The 18,939-nt window shown below is 48.1% G+C and overlaps 1 protein-coding gene across 10 annotated transcripts in view; it reads right to left on the bottom strand.

Moving 5' to 3' along the window:
* CEP104 (centrosomal protein 104) overlaps positions 1 to 18,939 on the bottom strand; it is a 41,770-nt gene that overhangs the window by 21,437 nt on the left and 1,394 nt on the right. For 4 of the 10 annotated variants that reach the window (XM_044769532.2, XM_070511253.1, XM_070511257.1 and 1 more), the window contains exons 2-10: positions 11,137 to 11,310; positions 10,723 to 10,861; positions 9,083 to 9,145; positions 8,701 to 8,777; positions 5,465 to 5,633; positions 4,525 to 4,680; positions 3,250 to 3,477; positions 1,186 to 1,383; positions 412 to 579 (exon numbers count right to left, since the gene is read on the bottom strand). In XM_044769532.2, coding sequence (XP_044625467.2) covers positions 412 to 579; positions 1,186 to 1,383; positions 3,250 to 3,477; positions 4,525 to 4,680; positions 5,465 to 5,633; positions 8,701 to 8,777; positions 9,083 to 9,145; positions 10,723 to 10,861; positions 11,137 to 11,310 — 1,372 coding nt within the window. Of the gene's footprint in view, positions 1 to 411; positions 580 to 1,185; positions 1,384 to 3,249; positions 3,478 to 4,524; positions 4,681 to 5,464; positions 5,634 to 8,700; positions 8,778 to 9,082; positions 9,146 to 10,722; positions 10,862 to 11,136; positions 11,311 to 11,721; positions 11,948 to 16,088; positions 16,216 to 17,801; positions 17,914 to 18,939 lie in introns of all 10 variants that reach the window. The other 6 variants (XM_044769535.2, XM_070511256.1, XM_070511254.1 and 3 more) reach the window with 5 other exon arrangements.

Here is an 18,939-nt window from a genome sequence, read left to right as displayed (position 1 = left end):
TGGATGAGCTCCTGTATAATGCAGACGATGCGTGACTGTGGGACATTCGTTCTTAAGGCCCTTTCTGAGTTAGAAAAATTCCACAGTAGTCCCCAAGCTCCTCAGGCTTCATGGAAAATAAAAACATAAGCTGAATGTTCCATGGTCAGTGAATCAGTCCTGTGTGAAGAGAGGCTTTGAGGAGCGTGGAGAGAGTTACGGCTGTTCAGGACCAGACAGAATGCCCGAGCACAGACAGACCTCGCGGCCTCCTCCCTGACCACGTTTCTTGCTGCAGCCCTGCTTCCTGGCTGTGCGGGCTGACGACGATGCCAGTGACCAGGCTACCTCTTGGGCTACTGTGGCCTCCTGGGGAATGTCACGCATCTCATCCGCAGACACTGGGGCTGCTGAGGGGAACATGGGACTCACCGGGGTCACTATGTCTCTGATGGCTCTTCTAATGAGAAAGACCGATGCTCTCAGTGTGCTCTTTAAATCTTCTTTTGGGGTTCCAACAGGCATCTCCATCAGCTGTTTATACAAGGCGAGCAGTGCATCTTCCCGGTGTGACCACGTCTTGGAATAGGCCCCGGCAACCTACCACAGACCAAGAGCCCTGCTTCACTCAGGGTGGGCGTTTCAATGACATGGCCACCACCCCCAATACTGTGCAACCAGAGGTTTTGTTTGTCTCAAATGAAGAAAAATCTTCTCTAATAACAGGACCTCTACAGAATAAATATGTGCATTTAGAGAAATAATTTTTTCTAATATGGAAAACTTAAGACCATGTTAAACTATGGAAAGTATTAAAAGCTCCACTCAGAAATACTTTGAAGCTGAGAATCGCAGGAAAGATCCACTACGCTCATTTCAACAGGGAGACACTTTCATCTTTTGTTTTGCTCTGTCATCCTTTTTCCCTCGAATTAGCTGTTCACAGCGGGAGCAGATTCTCACTACCAGCTCTGTCAATGCCAGAAAGAAACACCTGTCTTAAATGAATACTCATTCACAAAATCTTAAATTCCAGCTTATGTTTCTGCTGTTTCATATAATTAGTAACTATCAAAAGACTTTTCAACTGAATAATGCAGACAAAGGGAAGTCAACAATGTCACAAATATGAAGGCCTGGGAGCTCTTCCTGCCCGCTTCCTTTCTACATTATAAGTGCACGTTTATATGGTATTTGCTTTTTTACCAAGGACTCCCCAAGGACATCGATGGCAGAGCTGGCTTCTCTCAAGGCCTTCTCCGTTAAAGGCTCTGGGTCGCCTGCAGCGCCTGCTCTGGGACCCTCGCTGACGTCCCCGTCACTCTTTTCTGGTCCCACAGCTGCAGCCCCAGGCTGCTTGCGGACGGCGGGAAGCGGCCGCTCATCGTAGGGCAGAGACTCGAGCTGCAGGACAGGAAGGGCGGCTGCAGAGTCCCATGCAGGGTTCTCCCCACCCGCCAACACCGTCTACACCCACAGACTCACTGCTCTGGACTCACTTGGATTGAAGGATGGTATTTTGCTAGGTATCAGTCTTCCTAGAATAATTTATACAATAGGACGTAACTACAAAAATTAGGTCAGGGTTTCTATTCCTTTCTAAACTCATTATAGACCTCAAGTAAAAGTTATTACTTTATTTTCTGACAAGACCTCTGATATTTTCTTAGTTTATGGCTTAGAAACAAGTATCAAGCTTCATTTTAAACAAGTTCATTAACAGGCAGCCTTATACTTAAAACAGGCAGCCAGTGTTAAAGATCTTTAAACAACCTTTTTCTGCAGTGCCTGCTAAAACTCTGCACGGGCAGCTGTCTGTTCCACCCATCTCAGACTTCAGCAGATGTTACTGAGCACCTAATTCAGGCCCCATGTAGACCAGATGGACTTCGCATCCTCATGGTGTACACACTCATCAGGGAGACAGAGATGTATCATTAAACAAGTAAATACGTAGCAGACTTTTGGATAATTAGGTGAGAATAGAAAGAGAGCAATTGCTGAGTCATTTTCTGAGGCAGGTGTCACTGTGACACTGAACAGACAAGAGTAACTATTTTTTCGTATGAAGACCTCCTGAGATGTTAATTGAGTGCATACCATGTGTGAGAATGTTTCTCATATTCTAAAATTTACTCATAATTGTAAAACAAAATACTTTGAGATGCTAAAAAAGGAGAAATTAGAATATTTTTAAATTGAAGTATTAAATCTAACTTATAACAATGAAGTTAGAGACAAGATATTGCCAGTGGGGCTGATGGTGACACTCAAAGATGTGCCAGGGAAAGCCAGCGGCACGAGTGCCGTGGAGGTTGCTGTGGCGCAGTGGTCCTTTCTATACTTCCTGGGCCTCTGGCTGCAGCAGACACTTGCCTGTGCCCACCTGGCATCCTTCCTTCCTCCTCAGAGTCCACTGGCCACATGGCCACGCCGTCAGCAGAAGCTCCAGGGAGGCCCTAACAAGCCAATGGACATGTTTCCCTCCTTTGTCCTTGTCATCACTTCAGAGGCTGGCGTGTGGCTGATGCTGATCAATAAGGGTAAACCTGGGACTCTTGCTTAGAATGGGACGTGCTCTCTCCATCAGATGGGACAATGTACAGACCTGAAGCTGAGGGCTACATGACAGTTCCAGCGCTAGGGTGATTTGGAACCACGGAAAACAGAGTTGAGAGAGAGGAGGAAACCAGGCTTTGATGACACTGTTAAGCTACTGAATCAATCTGACCCTGAAACCCACATGATCTCTTAAGTTCCTTGTTACAAAAGCCTATAAAGCCCCCAGTTTGGACCAGGTTTTCTGCTACTTACAGCGTAGAAAGTTCTAATAGGTATAGCAACTATACATGACTTGTGCCGAGGTTCTACTGAGGCTAGCTCACGTTAGGCACTTTACAAATACTGTCTCATTTATTCCTAGAAACAATCCTTTAAGTAGATGACCATACATTTTTAGAGAGAATAAAGAAGAGGCTCGGAAGGACGAAGCGTGTCTTAGACCACTGGCTGACGGGGCAGAAGCAGCTGGGAGGCCTGGCACGTCTGCTCCAGAAGGGCCTCCCAGTGAGGAGGGACCACATGCTGGTTGCTTATGTCATCGTGTCCTGGCTTCGATGTTTACCTCCCTCTCCTGGAATGTGGGGCAGGAAGGGGTGTGGTGTTTTGTACCCCGATACATCCCAGCACTGGGAAAGCACCCACACAAGGCAGGTCCTCACTACATGCCTGCTGAATAAGCTGCACATAATCCGAAACTGAGTTACCTACATGGGTCCTGCGAGGAGGGTCTATGGTGGGCGGCGCCCAGTCCCCTGTGGGGTGCTGCGGAGAAATGTCCAGGGAATGTGACGAAGGCTTCTCCTGGGGGAAAGGGTCTGCAAACCGGTTTTCTGTCACCCTTTCTTCTTGTTGTGGTAGCGAGAGCGTTGCTGGCTGGTGGCGAGGACTGCCAGAGTGAACAAGGGGCTGGAGGGGCAAGTCAAAAGGCCTTCGCATCTGGGGAAAAAACAGGAGCTTTAATCCAGTGCCACTGCCACACCAGAGCCACCAGGTGAGCAAAAGAATAGGAGGCAGGGAGCGATAATCTACACTGAAGATGTCCTACGGTCCTGTCACGTCCTGCACCTGCCTCTCCATGTTCCTGTGTGGACTGTAGAAGTGACTGCACACCACAAGCACCAGTGTGATGGTGAGCCCTAGTGCATGGGGCACCACAGTGTGGGAGCACGCCCAAGTGGACGTGTCAGCCGAGAAGTGGCAGGAAGCCCCCTGGCTGGACCCAAAATAGACTGTGTTCAGAACCCAGCACTGCCATTTGCTCTGTGTCTGCAAAGCAGGTGATTTTCTGTCAAGTAAGCAGTACAGCTGACGTGGCAGCTCTCGTGCCCTGGGCATGCTGGCTAGTGCTTTAGAGGCAGCACCTCATTTAATGCTCACCATTTCTACCCCCGTTGTAAATGTGACGGGGAAACTGAGGCATAGAGTGGATGAGGAATTAATCCAAGATCACATAGCTGGAACGGTGGGGCCAGGATTTGAGCCCAGGCAGTCCAGCTTGAGTCTGCACTCTCAGCCACTCCTCTCTGTGGCTCTGGGCCTCAGTTTCCTAATCTGTAATGTGGGATCCTTACAACCTGCAAGTGTGGCTTCTAAAGATCAGAGGCAGAGCACCTCCCACGAAACACATTCTCAACAAGCTGCAGCTGTCAGGATTACGCTCTCACAGCGCCCCGGGGGTCCACGGGGCAGGGCTGTCATCAATGCGTTTTACGAATGAGGAAACCGAGAGCCAGGGAGATGAAGGGACTCACTGGGATCTCCCCGGCCCGACTCTCCCTCCCTCCTCTCCTGTGGATCTGCCTGCTCCAGCACGTTACCGTGAAAGCCCACCTGCCACAGGGACGCAGGAGCTGAGTGACCTACAAGCTGTTGCCTGAGCACGACGAAGCCTTTCCGCTCTATGAACACACACTCGTGAACTCCACCACTGCACTCTCCGGAGGCTTCTGTCTGTCCACGCTGGACGCAGCCCTGGGCACCTACCAGCTCGGCGTCCGCGAGGCTGTGCAGCTCCAGCTGCTCGTACACCTTGGCGCGGTACTGCTCCATCTGCTGCTTCTTCTCCTTGGCGAGGTCGTAGTCCTCCTTCTCCACCGCGCAGCGCTTCTCCACCTCGTACCTTCCGAGGCGCTCGCCGACCTGAAGCACAGCGCGTTTGCTTTCTGTCTCAGACACGGTCAGTTCACCTCAGGGGCAAAGATAATCTCTAGGGTGACGCCTAAACGACAGTGGCAAGGGCCATCTACAGATGTGGTGGGGAGGAGGGAAGGACACAGGAGAACCAAGGGCCCACACCACATTCGCCTGCAAAGGTTGTGCTGCCTGTCACTGCAGCAGCTCCAAGAAGCCCGAGTTCATGGTGATTTTAAAACATCTCTTACATTTTTCTACCATCTTATGATAGCAACACGGCACCTGAGGATGATGTCTGAGGGGAGTCTGAAGAGGCACAGAATATGCTTTCACTCACGTTTTTAAAATTTATTTTTTTAAATAATTTTTGTTTTTTGGGAAGATTAGCCCTGAGCTAACATTTGCCACCAATCCTCCTCTTTTTGCTGAGGAAGACTGGCCCTGAGCTAAAATCTGTGCCCATCTTCCTCTACTTTATAGGTGGGATGCCTGCCACAGTATGGCTTGACAAGTGGTGTGTAGGTCCACACCCGGGATCTGAATCGGCAAACCCTAGGCCACCGAAGTGGAATGTGCAAACTTAACCGCTGTGCCACTGGGGCCGGCCCCCTCACTTACATTTTTATTGCGCCTTGTCTGCCCATCACTTCATTTTGCTTGGATCTCTGAACCACACTGACTCCCGCAGCTTCTAGTAACCTGCTCGTTTGTTTTAACATATGTACTATGGTAATTAACAGAAAACGTATCACAGGCAGGAAAGAAAAACGGTTTTCTCCAGAAGCCATACCTTTTGCAAATCAGCAATAGCTTGTTTCAGTTTCTTGGCGTAGTCATAGCGCTCCTTTTGGACAGCTTCACGTTTTCTTTCATCTAATTTGCGTATTATCTGTGCAACTTCTGGATCTTGGTACATATCGAAAGCTAAGTCATCCAGTGGAGAAATATAGTCAGACTTCCTAAAGGAAAGAAGCGAGTAACTGAGAGCCAGTTTCAATCCACATGATAGCACAGTGGTGGGGAGCCCTCCAGGCTCAATGCTGAAGATCCACCAACGGTCGTGAAGATGGCACTCCCCACGGCCACTCCCGGAGGGTTTCCTCCCTGAGAAGATGGAGTCTTAGAGAACTCAGGAACAGGCTTCAGGTCACACAGCTCTGAAGTGCAAGTGAGTCTTTCTGACACCGCAGCTTATGCTCCTGACGATTAATCAGACTGCACTTTGAGGCTTCTGAGCCTCTGCTGCATTCATTCATTCACTCATTCAGTAAGTACTCAGAATGCAGACTCTGCACCAGGCTCTGTTCTAGGCACAGAAGACAGGACAGTGCATGTGGACCGTTTGTAGATGGGGAAAACCAAAACCAAAGCCCGTGGATGACCAGGCCCCATTCCCTGAGAGTCTGACTTGGTGGCGCCAAGTGGCGCCCAGGCATCCATGTTTCATACCAGCCCCACAGTGATTGTGATGAACACTAAAGACAGAGAATTGCTACTAGGGGCTTTTACCTCTGAGTGTCAGACTGTGTGCCATCACCATCAAGTCCTGTAGGAGACCAGAAAAATTCTTCCAGGAATAAATGAGCTTTTTAGTTACCTGAATAACCCATTTCTGATTAGTATCACCTCTATTCTTTCTTTTAAATTCTATAGTAGGCTAGTGGCTTTCTTTTGGGTCTAACATTTAGAACAATAATGCCAGTCTAACTACTCAACAAAAGTAGAGGACAAGTTTCGAAGGCTCCCAGCCTGCCGTCATGAAATAAGCTAGTTGTTAACTTTGATTTGGTTATCTTTATATATAGGTAAATTTCAATTAAAATGTTATTTGTCATAAAAAATTTGGTCGTATAATAATAAATTTAAACAGGGCACAGGACTACATCACCTTTCAAAACGCCCCGGTGTCCCCAACACTTCCCCACTCCTTCAGTTCAGGCAGTTTGCTCACAGCACAGCACCAGGCTGGGGGCCGGGAGGCGCAGGCAGCTGTGAACAGTATCAACTCATCTCAGTGGTGACTACTGCAGTGCGTTTCGATGTCTCTACAAGGTCACTATAGCCATTTTTATCTAAATATATGTTACACTCTTAAGTGTAAGTCGCTTTGCCTTGAAGTCCTAGAGATGAAAACAAAGACTTCATTTTATTATTAATCCCTCAAAGGAAAAAACGATGTCAGGACTCCAGGGCCATGAGCAGCGTCAGGCACCAGGCTCGCCACTTGACACAGAAGGCCCCCTAGCGGTAACCAGTGGACTCCTGCCTAGGACTGCTCAGCTCTCGGTGCACAGCCTTTTCACAGACCTCGCCTCACCTGCAGAAAAACCCAGCGGGATGAGGCAAGACAGGCGCACTGCAGTCTCCTGTCCCCACTGGCTAACCTGACAAAGAACTGATTTAATCAGAATCAAAATAACCCAAAGACCTTCCATGGGAGATACTGAAACCACCCAGTGAGTGTGGCTGTCCCTGTTCTCCTGGCTCGAGCTTCACTGAGCCACGGGTCAGGGGACAGGAGGGGAGAGACAGAGTGGCCCCAGGTTTCCAACCCTGCCCAGAAGGCAGGGAGGGTGCTGCTGCCACTCCCTGAGGCACAGGCAGGGTCTGAGGCGGAGACTGAGGAGCTGGTGTAGGCACGATGTCACTTTTCTCACTAGTTGCTATACCCATTCTAAGAACAGCTTGCACTTTCTAAGCCCTCCACACTCACAACCACACTGTGACCGCCTGGTCTGCCTCAGCTGAGTCCTTGTGAAGCTCAGGCCGCAGGGGCCGGGGCGGCCTCTGCAGGAAGCAGGGCTCCCTGTCTTCACTGTCCACTGGTGCACATACCTGGCAGAGCCAATGGCCCCCCCAGCAAGCGCTCGGGACATATGGAGAATCTACTCCATATTTTACGCAAACTGAAGAGCCTGGCTTAAGTGTTAATTACTTTGTGTCAGAAGTTTGGACTATATGCAAGTGACCAACCAAAAGCTGTGGACAAACTCCAAATGTCGATTAAAATCTAAGTGTTTTATCTTTTCTTTATCAGGCAGCTGCTGTCAGAAGGGGAGCTGGGTATTGCTTTTTTAGGCTGGGAACCTCTGGAATGGGGACCCCTTGCTTTGATAAAGAGTGGGCACGTGGCAAGGGCGCTGAAGGAGCTCTCTGTCCCAAAAGGCGCCCAGGGAACAGAGAGGGTAAGAAGGACCATGTGAACCAGCGCTCCTCAGCTCGCCCTCCGCTCTGGACCTACCAAGAGTGCTTATACTGCTAAACAAGAGGCAGTAAAAGAAATACGTAAATAAAATTGTTAATGTGAAGAATGTAAAGAGGAATTGGTAAAAATGGTACTTATAAAAACTGATATAGGTATTTCTCACTCCCTTAAAGAATAAAGTTTTTTTTTTTTGGAGGAAGATTAGCCCTCAGCTAACTACTGCCAGTCCTCCTCTTTTTGCTGAGGAAGCCTGGCTCTGAGCTAACATCCGTGCCCATCTTCCTCTACTTTATACGTGGGACGCCTACCACAGCATGGTTGCCAAGCAGTGCCATGTCCGCACCCGGGATCCGAACCAGCGAACCCCGGGCCGCCGAGAAGCGGAACGTGCGAACTTAACCGCTGTGCCACCGGGCCAGCCCCCAAGAATAAAGTTTTAAAGCAGACATAAGATGAAATCTTTAGTAACCGATAATTTGGGTCAATTAATACCTTTAATTATTACCTATAAATTTGCCTGTGCCAATAACATATCAAAAGATGGCTGACGGATCTTTTATCCAAATGCATTTTAGGAACTTTCTCGTAATACCTGAACACACGAGAACTGAAGTCATCTGTGAAGGGCAATAAACGGAGATGTGCTAAATAAAACAGTGACCTTAATCTGTAAGTGTGTTGAAGACAATCCCATCAGTGGCTTACCCAGCCGTAAACCGAACGTAGAGGCCCTCAAGTCCAGAACCCTTTGGACATGACTCACGCTGCCGTGCCTTTAAGGGGTCAGTGAACTTTACTGACCCGGAGGAGAAGTTTCTTACCCAGCACAGCTTCCTTCCAGAGCTGGGTCCTCGGTGTTGTGCCCCAGGTAATGGTCAATCAGCTTCTCTCTAGAGGTCTTTGGGAGCAAAGAGTTCTGCTTAGTATCTCAGAGAAAAAAAGGAACAACACAAAACCTTAACTAAGAGCTGATGTGATATAAGGATGTCAGCAAGCTTCAGTGATCCTAGTCTTTTGGAGGGACAACTAAAATTCTTGAGTAAAACAAAGATTAATATGCTAGCTGCTAAAAATTATCTGATAGTTATTCACCAGAAAATTTTACAAAGATTTTTAAGATGGCACTTTTTGTGACATAAATAAATGATCCCCTCCTGTTAGAAATAAATTTTCTTCTTTAGGAATGAAGCTTCTCAAACTTACAATATTGCTGTCATCACTGAAATCTGCAGGGTCCCCAATGATATTTATTGCAACCAGAGCAACCTAAGAAAGAGTTAAATCAACAGAAATTAAGTATAAAATGTTTGTGATGACTTACCTCCTTTATACCAAGCTGCTGACCTACACTGGCAACAAATAGGGTAACGTACATGAAAGCACATTAAATGGAAAATTTGTCATGCTAATGTAGAGAATTATTATTAATAATTTTTATAAATTACATAAGTTAATATTCTAATGCTGAACAAAATGGCTATTTTAATGTTTAAAGGATGTTAAAACGGTAATAGCTAAAAAACCTCCCAAGTTCTAACATAGCCTCGCATTGAACCATTCATTCAAGGTTAAATATGAGGTCACAGCTACATGATCTTGGTAAATTACACAACGAAATGAAAACCTCAATTAACACAGCTTGGTCTGCCGAAGTCAGGGATTCTCACCTGAGGGGCGGAGTCCCCTTCTCAGACCCTCCCTTCCTTGAGAACCACTAAGGAGCCTACGGAACCGGGATGTTGCTGGTGAACACAGCAGATGGGGTGGAGGAAGAAAAAGGTCAAGAATCATTCTCCAGTTTACTGTCACAAACTGCGGCAATGGCCCAAGCAGCGTAACTCGCCCTCAGAGCTCCTTCAGCTCACTGGTTGGTATAAGACTTTTATATGCTGGAATGGCTGCATTCCTCTCTTAGAGGGGAAGGGAGTACTGTAAATATTTGTGCTGATTAAAAGATTGCTTTGGGGCCGGCCCTATGGCTCAGTGGTTGGGTTCATGTGCTCCACTTGGGTGGCCCAGGGTTCGCTGGTTTGGATCCTCGGCGCGGACCTAGCACTGCTCATCAAGCCATGCTGAGGCGGCATCCCATGTAGCAGAACCAGAAGGACCTACAACTACAATATACAACTATGTACTAGGGGGCTGTGGGGAGAAGAGTACAAAAAAAAGAGAAAAAAAAAGAAGATTGGCAACAGATGTTAGCTCAGGGCCAATCTTTAAAAAAAAAAAAAAAGATTGCTTTGGACACACTTTTTTTCCATTGCACTAATCATGTCCCCAGAAAATGAACGAGAGGGAGGGGGCAGATGTGAAGAGCTGGGAGCCTGGAGCTGGAGAGATTCTGGATTGCATGCAACAGGAAACCACATTCCCCATTCTACCATGGGATTGATCTTGTAAAGGTTTAGTGGGTTTATCTGGAACAGCACTGTCCAAGAGAAATATTATGCAAGCCATACATGCAATTAAGTTTCCTAGTAGATACAGTAAAAAAAATTAAAAATAGATAAAATTAATTTTAATAATATATTTAAACCTAATATATCCAAAATATTATCATTTCTTTGTGTAACTGACTCTTCTTTGCGTACTGAGTCTTTGAAGTCCAGCGTCTAGCTGACGTGTGTAGCCCCCTGCACTTGGACTAGCTGTGCTCCCAGCGTGCCACGCCACAGGTGGCCAGCGGCTCCTGAGTGGACAGCACAGCTCCAGAGGAGCTTCACGTTCTCCATAAAGGGGACCGTCTTCAAGAAGACTCTGGAAGTGCCTTTACTAAGAGGTACAGGACGACGCAATCCTGGAAGAGGTGGGGGCAGGCGAAGGCGGAGGCGCGTGAGTCTCACCTGATTATATACATTGTATTTGTTGACGTGGTTCTGGTGAAAAATCAGCTTAAGAAACTGGCCTACTGCATCCACATACACGGATTTTAGCTCCCGGGCCTTGCAGCCCGTCTTTTCGTTGTCACAGAGAGAGACATAGCTAGAAGAGAAGACGTAACCCAAGAACCATGTTGATATGCAAACATGCTGTCAATCAAACAGCCCCTCTTCTCCTACTGAACTCAATGTGTTTCAATAAAAGTTAGGTCTAGAATGAAAACCACCTAGGAAAAAAGCCCAGAAATCAAATTCTAATGAGTATTCTTCTTAAGACAAGTTTCGCAACGGAAAGGGGCAGTTCATTAGTTTTTAGTTGCTTTGAGGCAATTAGTCAGGTTAGGAGTGACCACGACAAATTTTAAATTTCATTCTTACCCAAGTCTGCGAAATCTCTCTGCTTGATACGGTACGAAATATTCAGGCAGGCTTTCACTGATGTAGAACTCAATTTTACTTGAGATCATATACTGGTGAGCAAGTAACTGGAGTTTTCTTATTCGACATCTCTCTACCATTTGAAGAACAATTTCTTGCGGAAACTGGCAAAATCTGAAAGCAAATACATTTTTGTTTTTTCTGCACGGTGACTGCAGAGGGTTTTCAGATGTCTGCATCCCACTCTTCCCCATAATACGGTAGGTCTGTAGGAACTGAGGATACAAGAGGCCCACGATGCTAGTCCTGCTCTCTCCGGCTCTGCCGGTGGGAGTTGAAGCTCAGAGTTAAAATTTGATTTGATCTCCCTGCCACGCAACATGAATCACACTTTTGGCAGCTAGTAAATGGTTTGAAATGAAACCTGAAGTTTATTATGGGATAAACATATCAGTCTTTTTTTTTTTTTTTAGGAAGATTAGCCCTGAGCTAACTACTGCCAATCCTCCTCTTTTTGCTGAGGAAGCCTGGCCCTGAGCTAACATCCGTGCCCATCTTCCTCTACTTTATATGTGGGATGCCTACCTCAGCATGGTGTGCCAAGCAGTGCCATGTCCGCACCTGGGATCTGAACCGGTGAACCCTGGGCCGCTGAGAAGCGGAACGTGCGAACTTAACCGCTGCGCCACTGGCCCGGCCCCAAACATATCAGTCTTAATGGGCTGTACTAGTGGGCAAGACAGACCAAAGGACTTTCCGCAGGAACCTAAACTTCAGGAAAGGCACAGGCTTACGGAATCCCGAGTTATGACTGAAAAGCAACAATGAGAGTTGAAGGAGTGCCGACCATGTGTGCTCAGCAGTCTGGAAGAGAAGCCCACAACTGTCCACATGGGACTTCTAATTTTGCTTAGAAGCAATGTAGCATGTTAAAAACCTAAACGAGAACTGGGTAGAGAACCACAGTGTCAGCAAAGACCTCACACTGCAATATATGGTCATGACCGAGGCATTCGAGCACAATACTTAAAGACAGTATATGCTACATATGTTGAGCTGGCAAGCGCTGGTTAATGCAACAGTGGGGCATCAGTGCACTTGGAGCAGCAGCATCGAGGGCACTGGAGCACTGAGGATGGGTCAGCTGAGAAAGGCCCTTCCACCAATAGCATCACTGCTCTCCGTGAGCTCAGAGCCCCCGCGAGTGTGCATTCCTGCCCACTGGCTCTGCCCGGCCCCTCTCATCACATCTCTTCCACCTCTCTTCCCAGCAGCCCCACCCTCCCCGCTCACCCAGCTGAACTGCACCAGAGGCAGCTGGTCCCAGCGCCGGACTCACCTGGCCTTTCTCTCTACCCGACCACTCCCACCAATAGACAAGCGCACTCTAGAAACCCTCCTGTGACCCTGCACCCCTCTCCAGCTCTGGCCGCACTTCTTGGCTGCCTGCCTCAGCAAAGATCATGCAGGAGCCGTCTGCAGTCACCAGGGCAGCTTTCTCAAGCCCCCCTTTCCAAACCCTGCAGGCCGCTTCTGTCCCACACCTCCCTGTCACTCTTGTGAAGGCCACCACTGACCTCCATGATGCCAAGTGCAATGTGGGCTTCCTGGTCCTGACCTCACTTAGCCCACGTGACTGAGCCCACAGGACCACCCCCTCTTGGCTCTCCTCCTAGCTCAGGCCTCCCTCCCTTTGTCCAGCCTTCAGTGTGCCCCTGGGCTAGGTTCCAGGCCCCCTTCTCCATCTACACTCACCATGGCGGATCCTATCAGCCCCGTGCTTATCAAAGAACCCCAACTGAACATCGCCCTGAGTCCCATCCTGTAGTCTAGTTGGCGACTTGTCATTTCCATATAGGCATCTGAAAGACACCAGATGTGACACAGACAAAACAAACTCCTGACCCCAGCCGCCCCATCCTGCCCAGACCGACTAGTCTCCTCCTTCTGCAGCTTCTCCCACCTCAGCAGTGGCACTGCCACCCACCTAGTAGCCCACACCTATCCTTAAGCTTCTAAGAGAATGACTAGGCCTATCAGTGGTGAGGCCATCTGGGGCCTCCCCCCAGCTCACTGCTGAGTAATGAGCACCCAGCATCACAGGAGGCACGTGGTGAGCACCCCAACCCTCGGGGGACAGAACAAAAGAAGAGGGAAGATGTAGAAAGAAGCAGGCTGAATGGCTGCAACTCTGTGGAAAGCTTTATGTTTACCTCTGAGGGACGTACAAGGATGGACAGGGAGAGGATGTGATGAGAAAGTGGGGCCGGTGGCCACGGATGGAATGGACTCTAATTCCGGGGGCACACTCGCCGGGTACCTCCTAACACCGAGTTCTAAGACAGGTGCCTTTGGGGCAGGAGGGCAGCTGGAAGCAGTGGGAAAGCAGGCAGCTCATGACACAGATGCTGTTCACCTTGATGGCAGTCAAATGCTGCTTTGGACACTGAAAACATCAGAACTTGTGGTGAGATCTTCTAGACATAAGGACACCTAGTAATCTATTATGAAAAAAAATCCTTTATTATTAAAAAAACCCTCCAAAGCCGTTCAAAGAAAACTGAGACAACTGACAAAATCTGGAAATTGTATACTTTTAAAAATCCTTTAAAAAAAGATTTAGGGGCTGGCCCCGTGGCCGAGTGGTTGAGTTCACATGCTCTGCTTCAGAGGCCCAGGGTCTCGCTGGTTCGAATCCTGGGCGTGGACATGGCACTGCTGGTCAGGCCATGCTGAGGTGGCATCCCACATGCCACAGCTAGAAGGACCCACAACTAAAAATACATAACTATGTACCAGGGGGCTTTGAGAGAAAAAGGAAAAAATAAAATCTTAAAAAAAAAAAAGATTTAGCTACAAATGTAGCTTATAGTTTATAGATGAATCAAAAACATCTTTCAAGCTGATTATAAAATGAAACAATACATTTAAAAAGCCTAGTATGTATCTACCTTTTCAAGATAAAGTGATAGCTCTAGATTTCTTTTTGAATAAAAATAACTTGGCAATAAAAACATTCATGCCCAGAGGCTCTAGTGGTTGGTATAAGCTTTGGCTCTCTTAGAGAAGCGTGTCTCACCCTCCAGAGTCTAGGCTCTTCGAGTTCCTGGTCGTGGAAGGGTACAGGAGGAGCTTCCCACGCGTCCGGCACGCCCGAGGCCGGCCCAGGGGAGCCATCTGTCCTGGCCTGGAGCATGCCCTCTCGGACCTGGGCTAACAGAGTGGTCCGTCCTCTCTCTAGGGGACGCAGTTGGAGGGTATTTTCTTTTGCCTTCCTGCTTTGAGCTTGACCTCGGGGAACACTCTGTGTTGAATTCAGGAGACCCCAAGCGAAACCGAGGTTGAGTCTGTGGTGACCAAGGTACATATATCCCTTTCTTTGGTGTAGTCTGAAAGCTAACTACTAAAACGACTACAGCTCACGCCTTAAAGAGATGCATGTCAATGCACGAACGCAGCATACTAGTGCTGTCTTGATAAATATTCCTAACGGGGTACCGTCTCTGTGTATGTAAGTACCTTTAATCCACAGGTAAGCACAAATGCAGTCCGCAGGAAGGACTCTGCTGAAGGGAAGTGCTGGCGGGGAAGGGGAGTGCATCTGCGGATGACTGTGGCCCCGGCCGCCGGAGGAGAGGCAGCGCTGGACTGACCGGTGAGTCTGGGGCAGCTGCCCGCACGGGTGTGCTCCCATGCTGCCCCTCCGGCCCGGCTCCCGCAGGTCAGGCTGCCCTGGCTGGGCAAGCACACGGCCACGGCGGGTTTGGTCCTAGGAAGCCCACCTGCCTGCACAGACAGCCCCTGCCCCAGTATCAGCCTCATCAGCGACAGACGAGCTATCTGTCCCCAGCTGCTTTCCTCTTTTGTTTCATTCCTCAGCTCATGCAGGACTGGGGCAGGGAACGGGAGTCTCTGTTGGGTCCCCTCAAAAACTCCAAAAGGAAAACAGATTTTAATTTTAAATGGAATTTATAGTCAACTTTTCAGCAACATATCTTCTGAATAAAAGCAAGTCCTAAGTATATATACTGAACTTAAAATATCATACATATTTACACATTTACAAGTTAGGAGCAAATAGTACTTCTACTCAGACTTGGAAAACAAGTCATGAGGAGCAGGGACAGTGAGGAGGTGACAGGACTGGGTGTGTGACCATGAGGAACAGGGACACTGAGGAGGAGGTGACAGGGCCAGGTGGGTAACCATGAGGAGCCAGGACACTGAGGTGACGGGACCAGGTGGGTGACATGAGGAGCAGAGACACTGGGGAGGTGAGGCAGCGCGAGGCGAGCAGGCCTCACAGGACCGACACCACCGACGTGCACGAAGCCCGAGCAGGCACTCGGCTGCTCAACAACTCTGACTCTGCCTTTGGTGAAGAGTGAACATCTCTCAGGAAAAGACTCAAATGTTTCAGAGAAATACTAACTAGTATTACATTACTCAAGTAATGAACATTTTTATAAAGGTGTGCAAATATTCAAGACAAATTCGAAAGAGACCTTTTTGGTTAAAATTCAGCATTATACAAAAGCAGTTAGATGCAAGATATTTACCAAGGAGCATAAACATGAAAGCAAGAAATCTGCAAACACAAACTTGCGTCCAGAACACGGATGAGGATGTGATATCCGCACATGGTCAGGGAACACGGCTAAACCACCATGGGGGACCACTTTTCTTCCTTCTACTCGTCCATATTTGTGCCTTTCTTAAGTGAGTATGGGTTAATGTGATAAGGGAAAAAGATCCAACAAACTTTCCTTAAAAACATAACCACAAGGAAAAAATCCATCACGTAACTAGACAGATGACAGTGCAGCACAATCTGATGATCCTGGGGTTCTCATGTCTGAATTATAATAAAATTAGCAGCTTAGAATGAAAGGAGCCCACGTGCCCTTCAGAACCCGTGCCACCCCCAGCCCATGGCCCCCTGTCCAGCCCACCTCGGTGACCTCCACCCGCTGACGGTCGGTGCATGGATCATTAGCTCCCGGGCACTGAAGCCGTCTTCATGTCCAGACGAGCTGACAACTACAAATCCAATCTTGTGGGGCATTCTGTGAGCTGGGGCTGTTTATAAGAGCAGGAAAGACTGCTTTAGAATAAAGGAACTGAGCAACATATTCTAACCATATTATAACATGGAAAGTGTTAGTCATGCCTTGCTAACATACAAAGTAATTCACAACGTATTCAGAATTTTTCCATCACATTGAAACAGTCTGTTTTTTTCTTAAGTGCTTTTTATAGGAGCCTCTACTTGTACTTAAAGTATCATTTAAGTTGTCTCAACTTTTCCCGAACATATGTCCAGAGAGCATGACCAGTGCTGTGGGTTGAACTGTGTCTTCCAAAAAGATCCATTCAAGTCCCACCGCTGGTACCTGTGCATGTGACCTCACTTGAAAACAGGGTCTCCATAGACGTAATCTAGTGAAGATGAGGTCATACTGCGGTAGGGTGGGCCCTACTCCAATGTGACTGGTGTCCTTACAAGAAAAAGCACACAGACACACACACACAGGGAGAAGGCCATGTGACAATGGCCAAGCGACTGGAGCAATGCTTCTACAAGCCAAGGAATGCCAAGGATTGCTGGAGACCACCAGAAGCTGGAAGAGGCAGGAAGGATCCTCCCCTAGAGCCTTCAGAGGGAGCACGGCCCTGCTGACACCTTGACTTTGGACTTCTAGCCTCCAGAGTAAACTTTTGTTATTTTAAGCCATCCAGGTTGAGGTACTTTGTATGGCAAAAACAAAAGTTTTTTTGCTAAGACACAAGTACTAAGTTTTTTATATTAGTTAAGAAACTAATACAATCAGCATGTTAATAAGTTATACAAAAAAGAGCAGTTTAATCAATCGCGTAATAATAACTGCTGAATGAGAATGACCAGAGAAGAGAGAGCAGTACAGACAGACACAGTAAGTGCAGAACTGTGCCTGCAGAGCCTGGCGAGTGACTGACTTCTAGGACATATTTGCACACTGGCTGAATGATTTTTCAGTGAACCTGACTTTGTTCATAGTTAAACATCATCGCTCTGAAGGTAGACGCTGTGATGTCTGTTTTCGCCTGCTCATTTGAAAGCAGCACCTCACTCCCAATTTCTCTGGGTGACTATGCCCTCCCCACACCCACATCTGCGGGGCTGCTGACCCCACCCCACGCTCCTCAGCTCCCTGCCTGCAGCGGGCATGTTTCCCGGGCGTGGGCCTTCCAGGAGCTCCACGTGGCTCCTCAGTGACTGGCTCAGGGATGGGAACATGAGAACAGGACCCAGTGGACCAAGGCCACTCAATCCCAGGACTGGGCTGGCACAGCTGGGAGAGAGCAGCTTTCCTCCTGCTGGGCCTGTGGCAGTGGGATAACATTTGCCTGGAGCTGCTGGAGGCCACCAGGCAGGAGGTGCTGCTGGAGAGCGGGGGGACGGGGGCAGTAGTGCTGAGAGGCATGGACACCTGCGAGACTTTGGTTCACATTTAAAACCCCAACTACTCATGGACTTCTGGTCACTCTCCAGTCACTGAGCCAATCAAATTCCTCTTCAATTCAAATTCCAGTTTGAGTTAGCTTTAAGTATTTGCGGCCAAAAGAGTCCTCACTAAAACAGAGGATAAAGAATTTTCCAGAAAATTCTCTGGGGTAGGACATACTATTAACTGAAATTCTCCACAGGAAGTAACATATAAACACCTCACATGAAATTTTGCCTTTTAAACATGCTGGATGCATGAGCTGGATCTTTCTTTTACTTTCATTGAGAACCTGAAGAAGAGCACATCAATAAATCAATCATTGGCTGGCATCTAATGTTTCTTGGAATGTACAAACAAAAGCATTAAAAATAGAATGATAAACCACTATTAAAGATCTAGTTTTTTATATACAAAGTTCACTGCAGATGTTATAGTATAGCAGAGGAAAATTAAAGTAGCCTAACCCAGAAAACCAGGAAAAGCAGGCATAAAAAATGGACAAGTGTGATTTAATCCACGGTGTGCTGCACAGCCCCACCTGTGCTCCCAGCACCCCGGGCAGGAAGGGGAATCCTCTCGACACCCGCCCTCTCCACCCGCCATCTACTTCTGCATCTCTGCCTCCCCCTCCCAATGCATCGAGTGGGAAGTCTCATTGGTCCTGCCTTTGGAACAGCAATTCTTCTTCCTCTGTCTCTCTTTCTCTATCTCACTGTCTTTAGACAACAGTAACCACGGCCAGGTCTCCCCACCTGCAGCGCTGCCCCTGCCCACTCGCCTTGTGCTCCTGCCGACACACCCTCCTCACGCCCAGCCAGCTCACCATCATCTATGCCCTAGCTCAGGAACCCTCGATGGGCTCCCTGTCCAGGGCCAAAGGGCCGACTCCGTGTCCTGACTCAGCTTGTGGTTCTGAGCCTCACTTCTTGTTCTGAATTCTAAAGTCTATCCCTCTGCTCTGAATGCACCAAATCCTTTGATCTTTAGGGGCAGGGGCTGTTCCTTCCTGTCCCACCTTGAAAATAGTAGGTGTCTATTAAATATTTTCAACTGAATGTGATTATCTATCTTAAAATGCGGAATACTATTCGTATTACCCACATGTGTATAGACTGACTCCTTCACACAGCCCTTCACCGGCAGATGGACACTTCCCGCAGAGCACTCAGCGGGTGAGGGACTGTCCTCAGCATTTGACACAGATTGATACCTTCCTAACAACTCTGATGTGAGTTTCGTCACCCCAACTTTGAGAGGAGGAAACTGAGGCACACAGAGGCCCGTGTCCAGGGTCATTCAGCTAGTAAGCCCTGCA

This window comes from Equus asinus, chromosome 5 (genome assembly GCF_041296235.1).
Source record: "Equus asinus isolate D_3611 breed Donkey chromosome 5, EquAss-T2T_v2, whole genome shotgun sequence".
NCBI lineage: Eukaryota > Metazoa > Chordata > Mammalia > Perissodactyla > Equidae > Equus > Equus asinus.
Note: the sequence above shows the minus strand (reverse complement) of the source record. Positions and strands in the feature narration are given on the sequence as shown.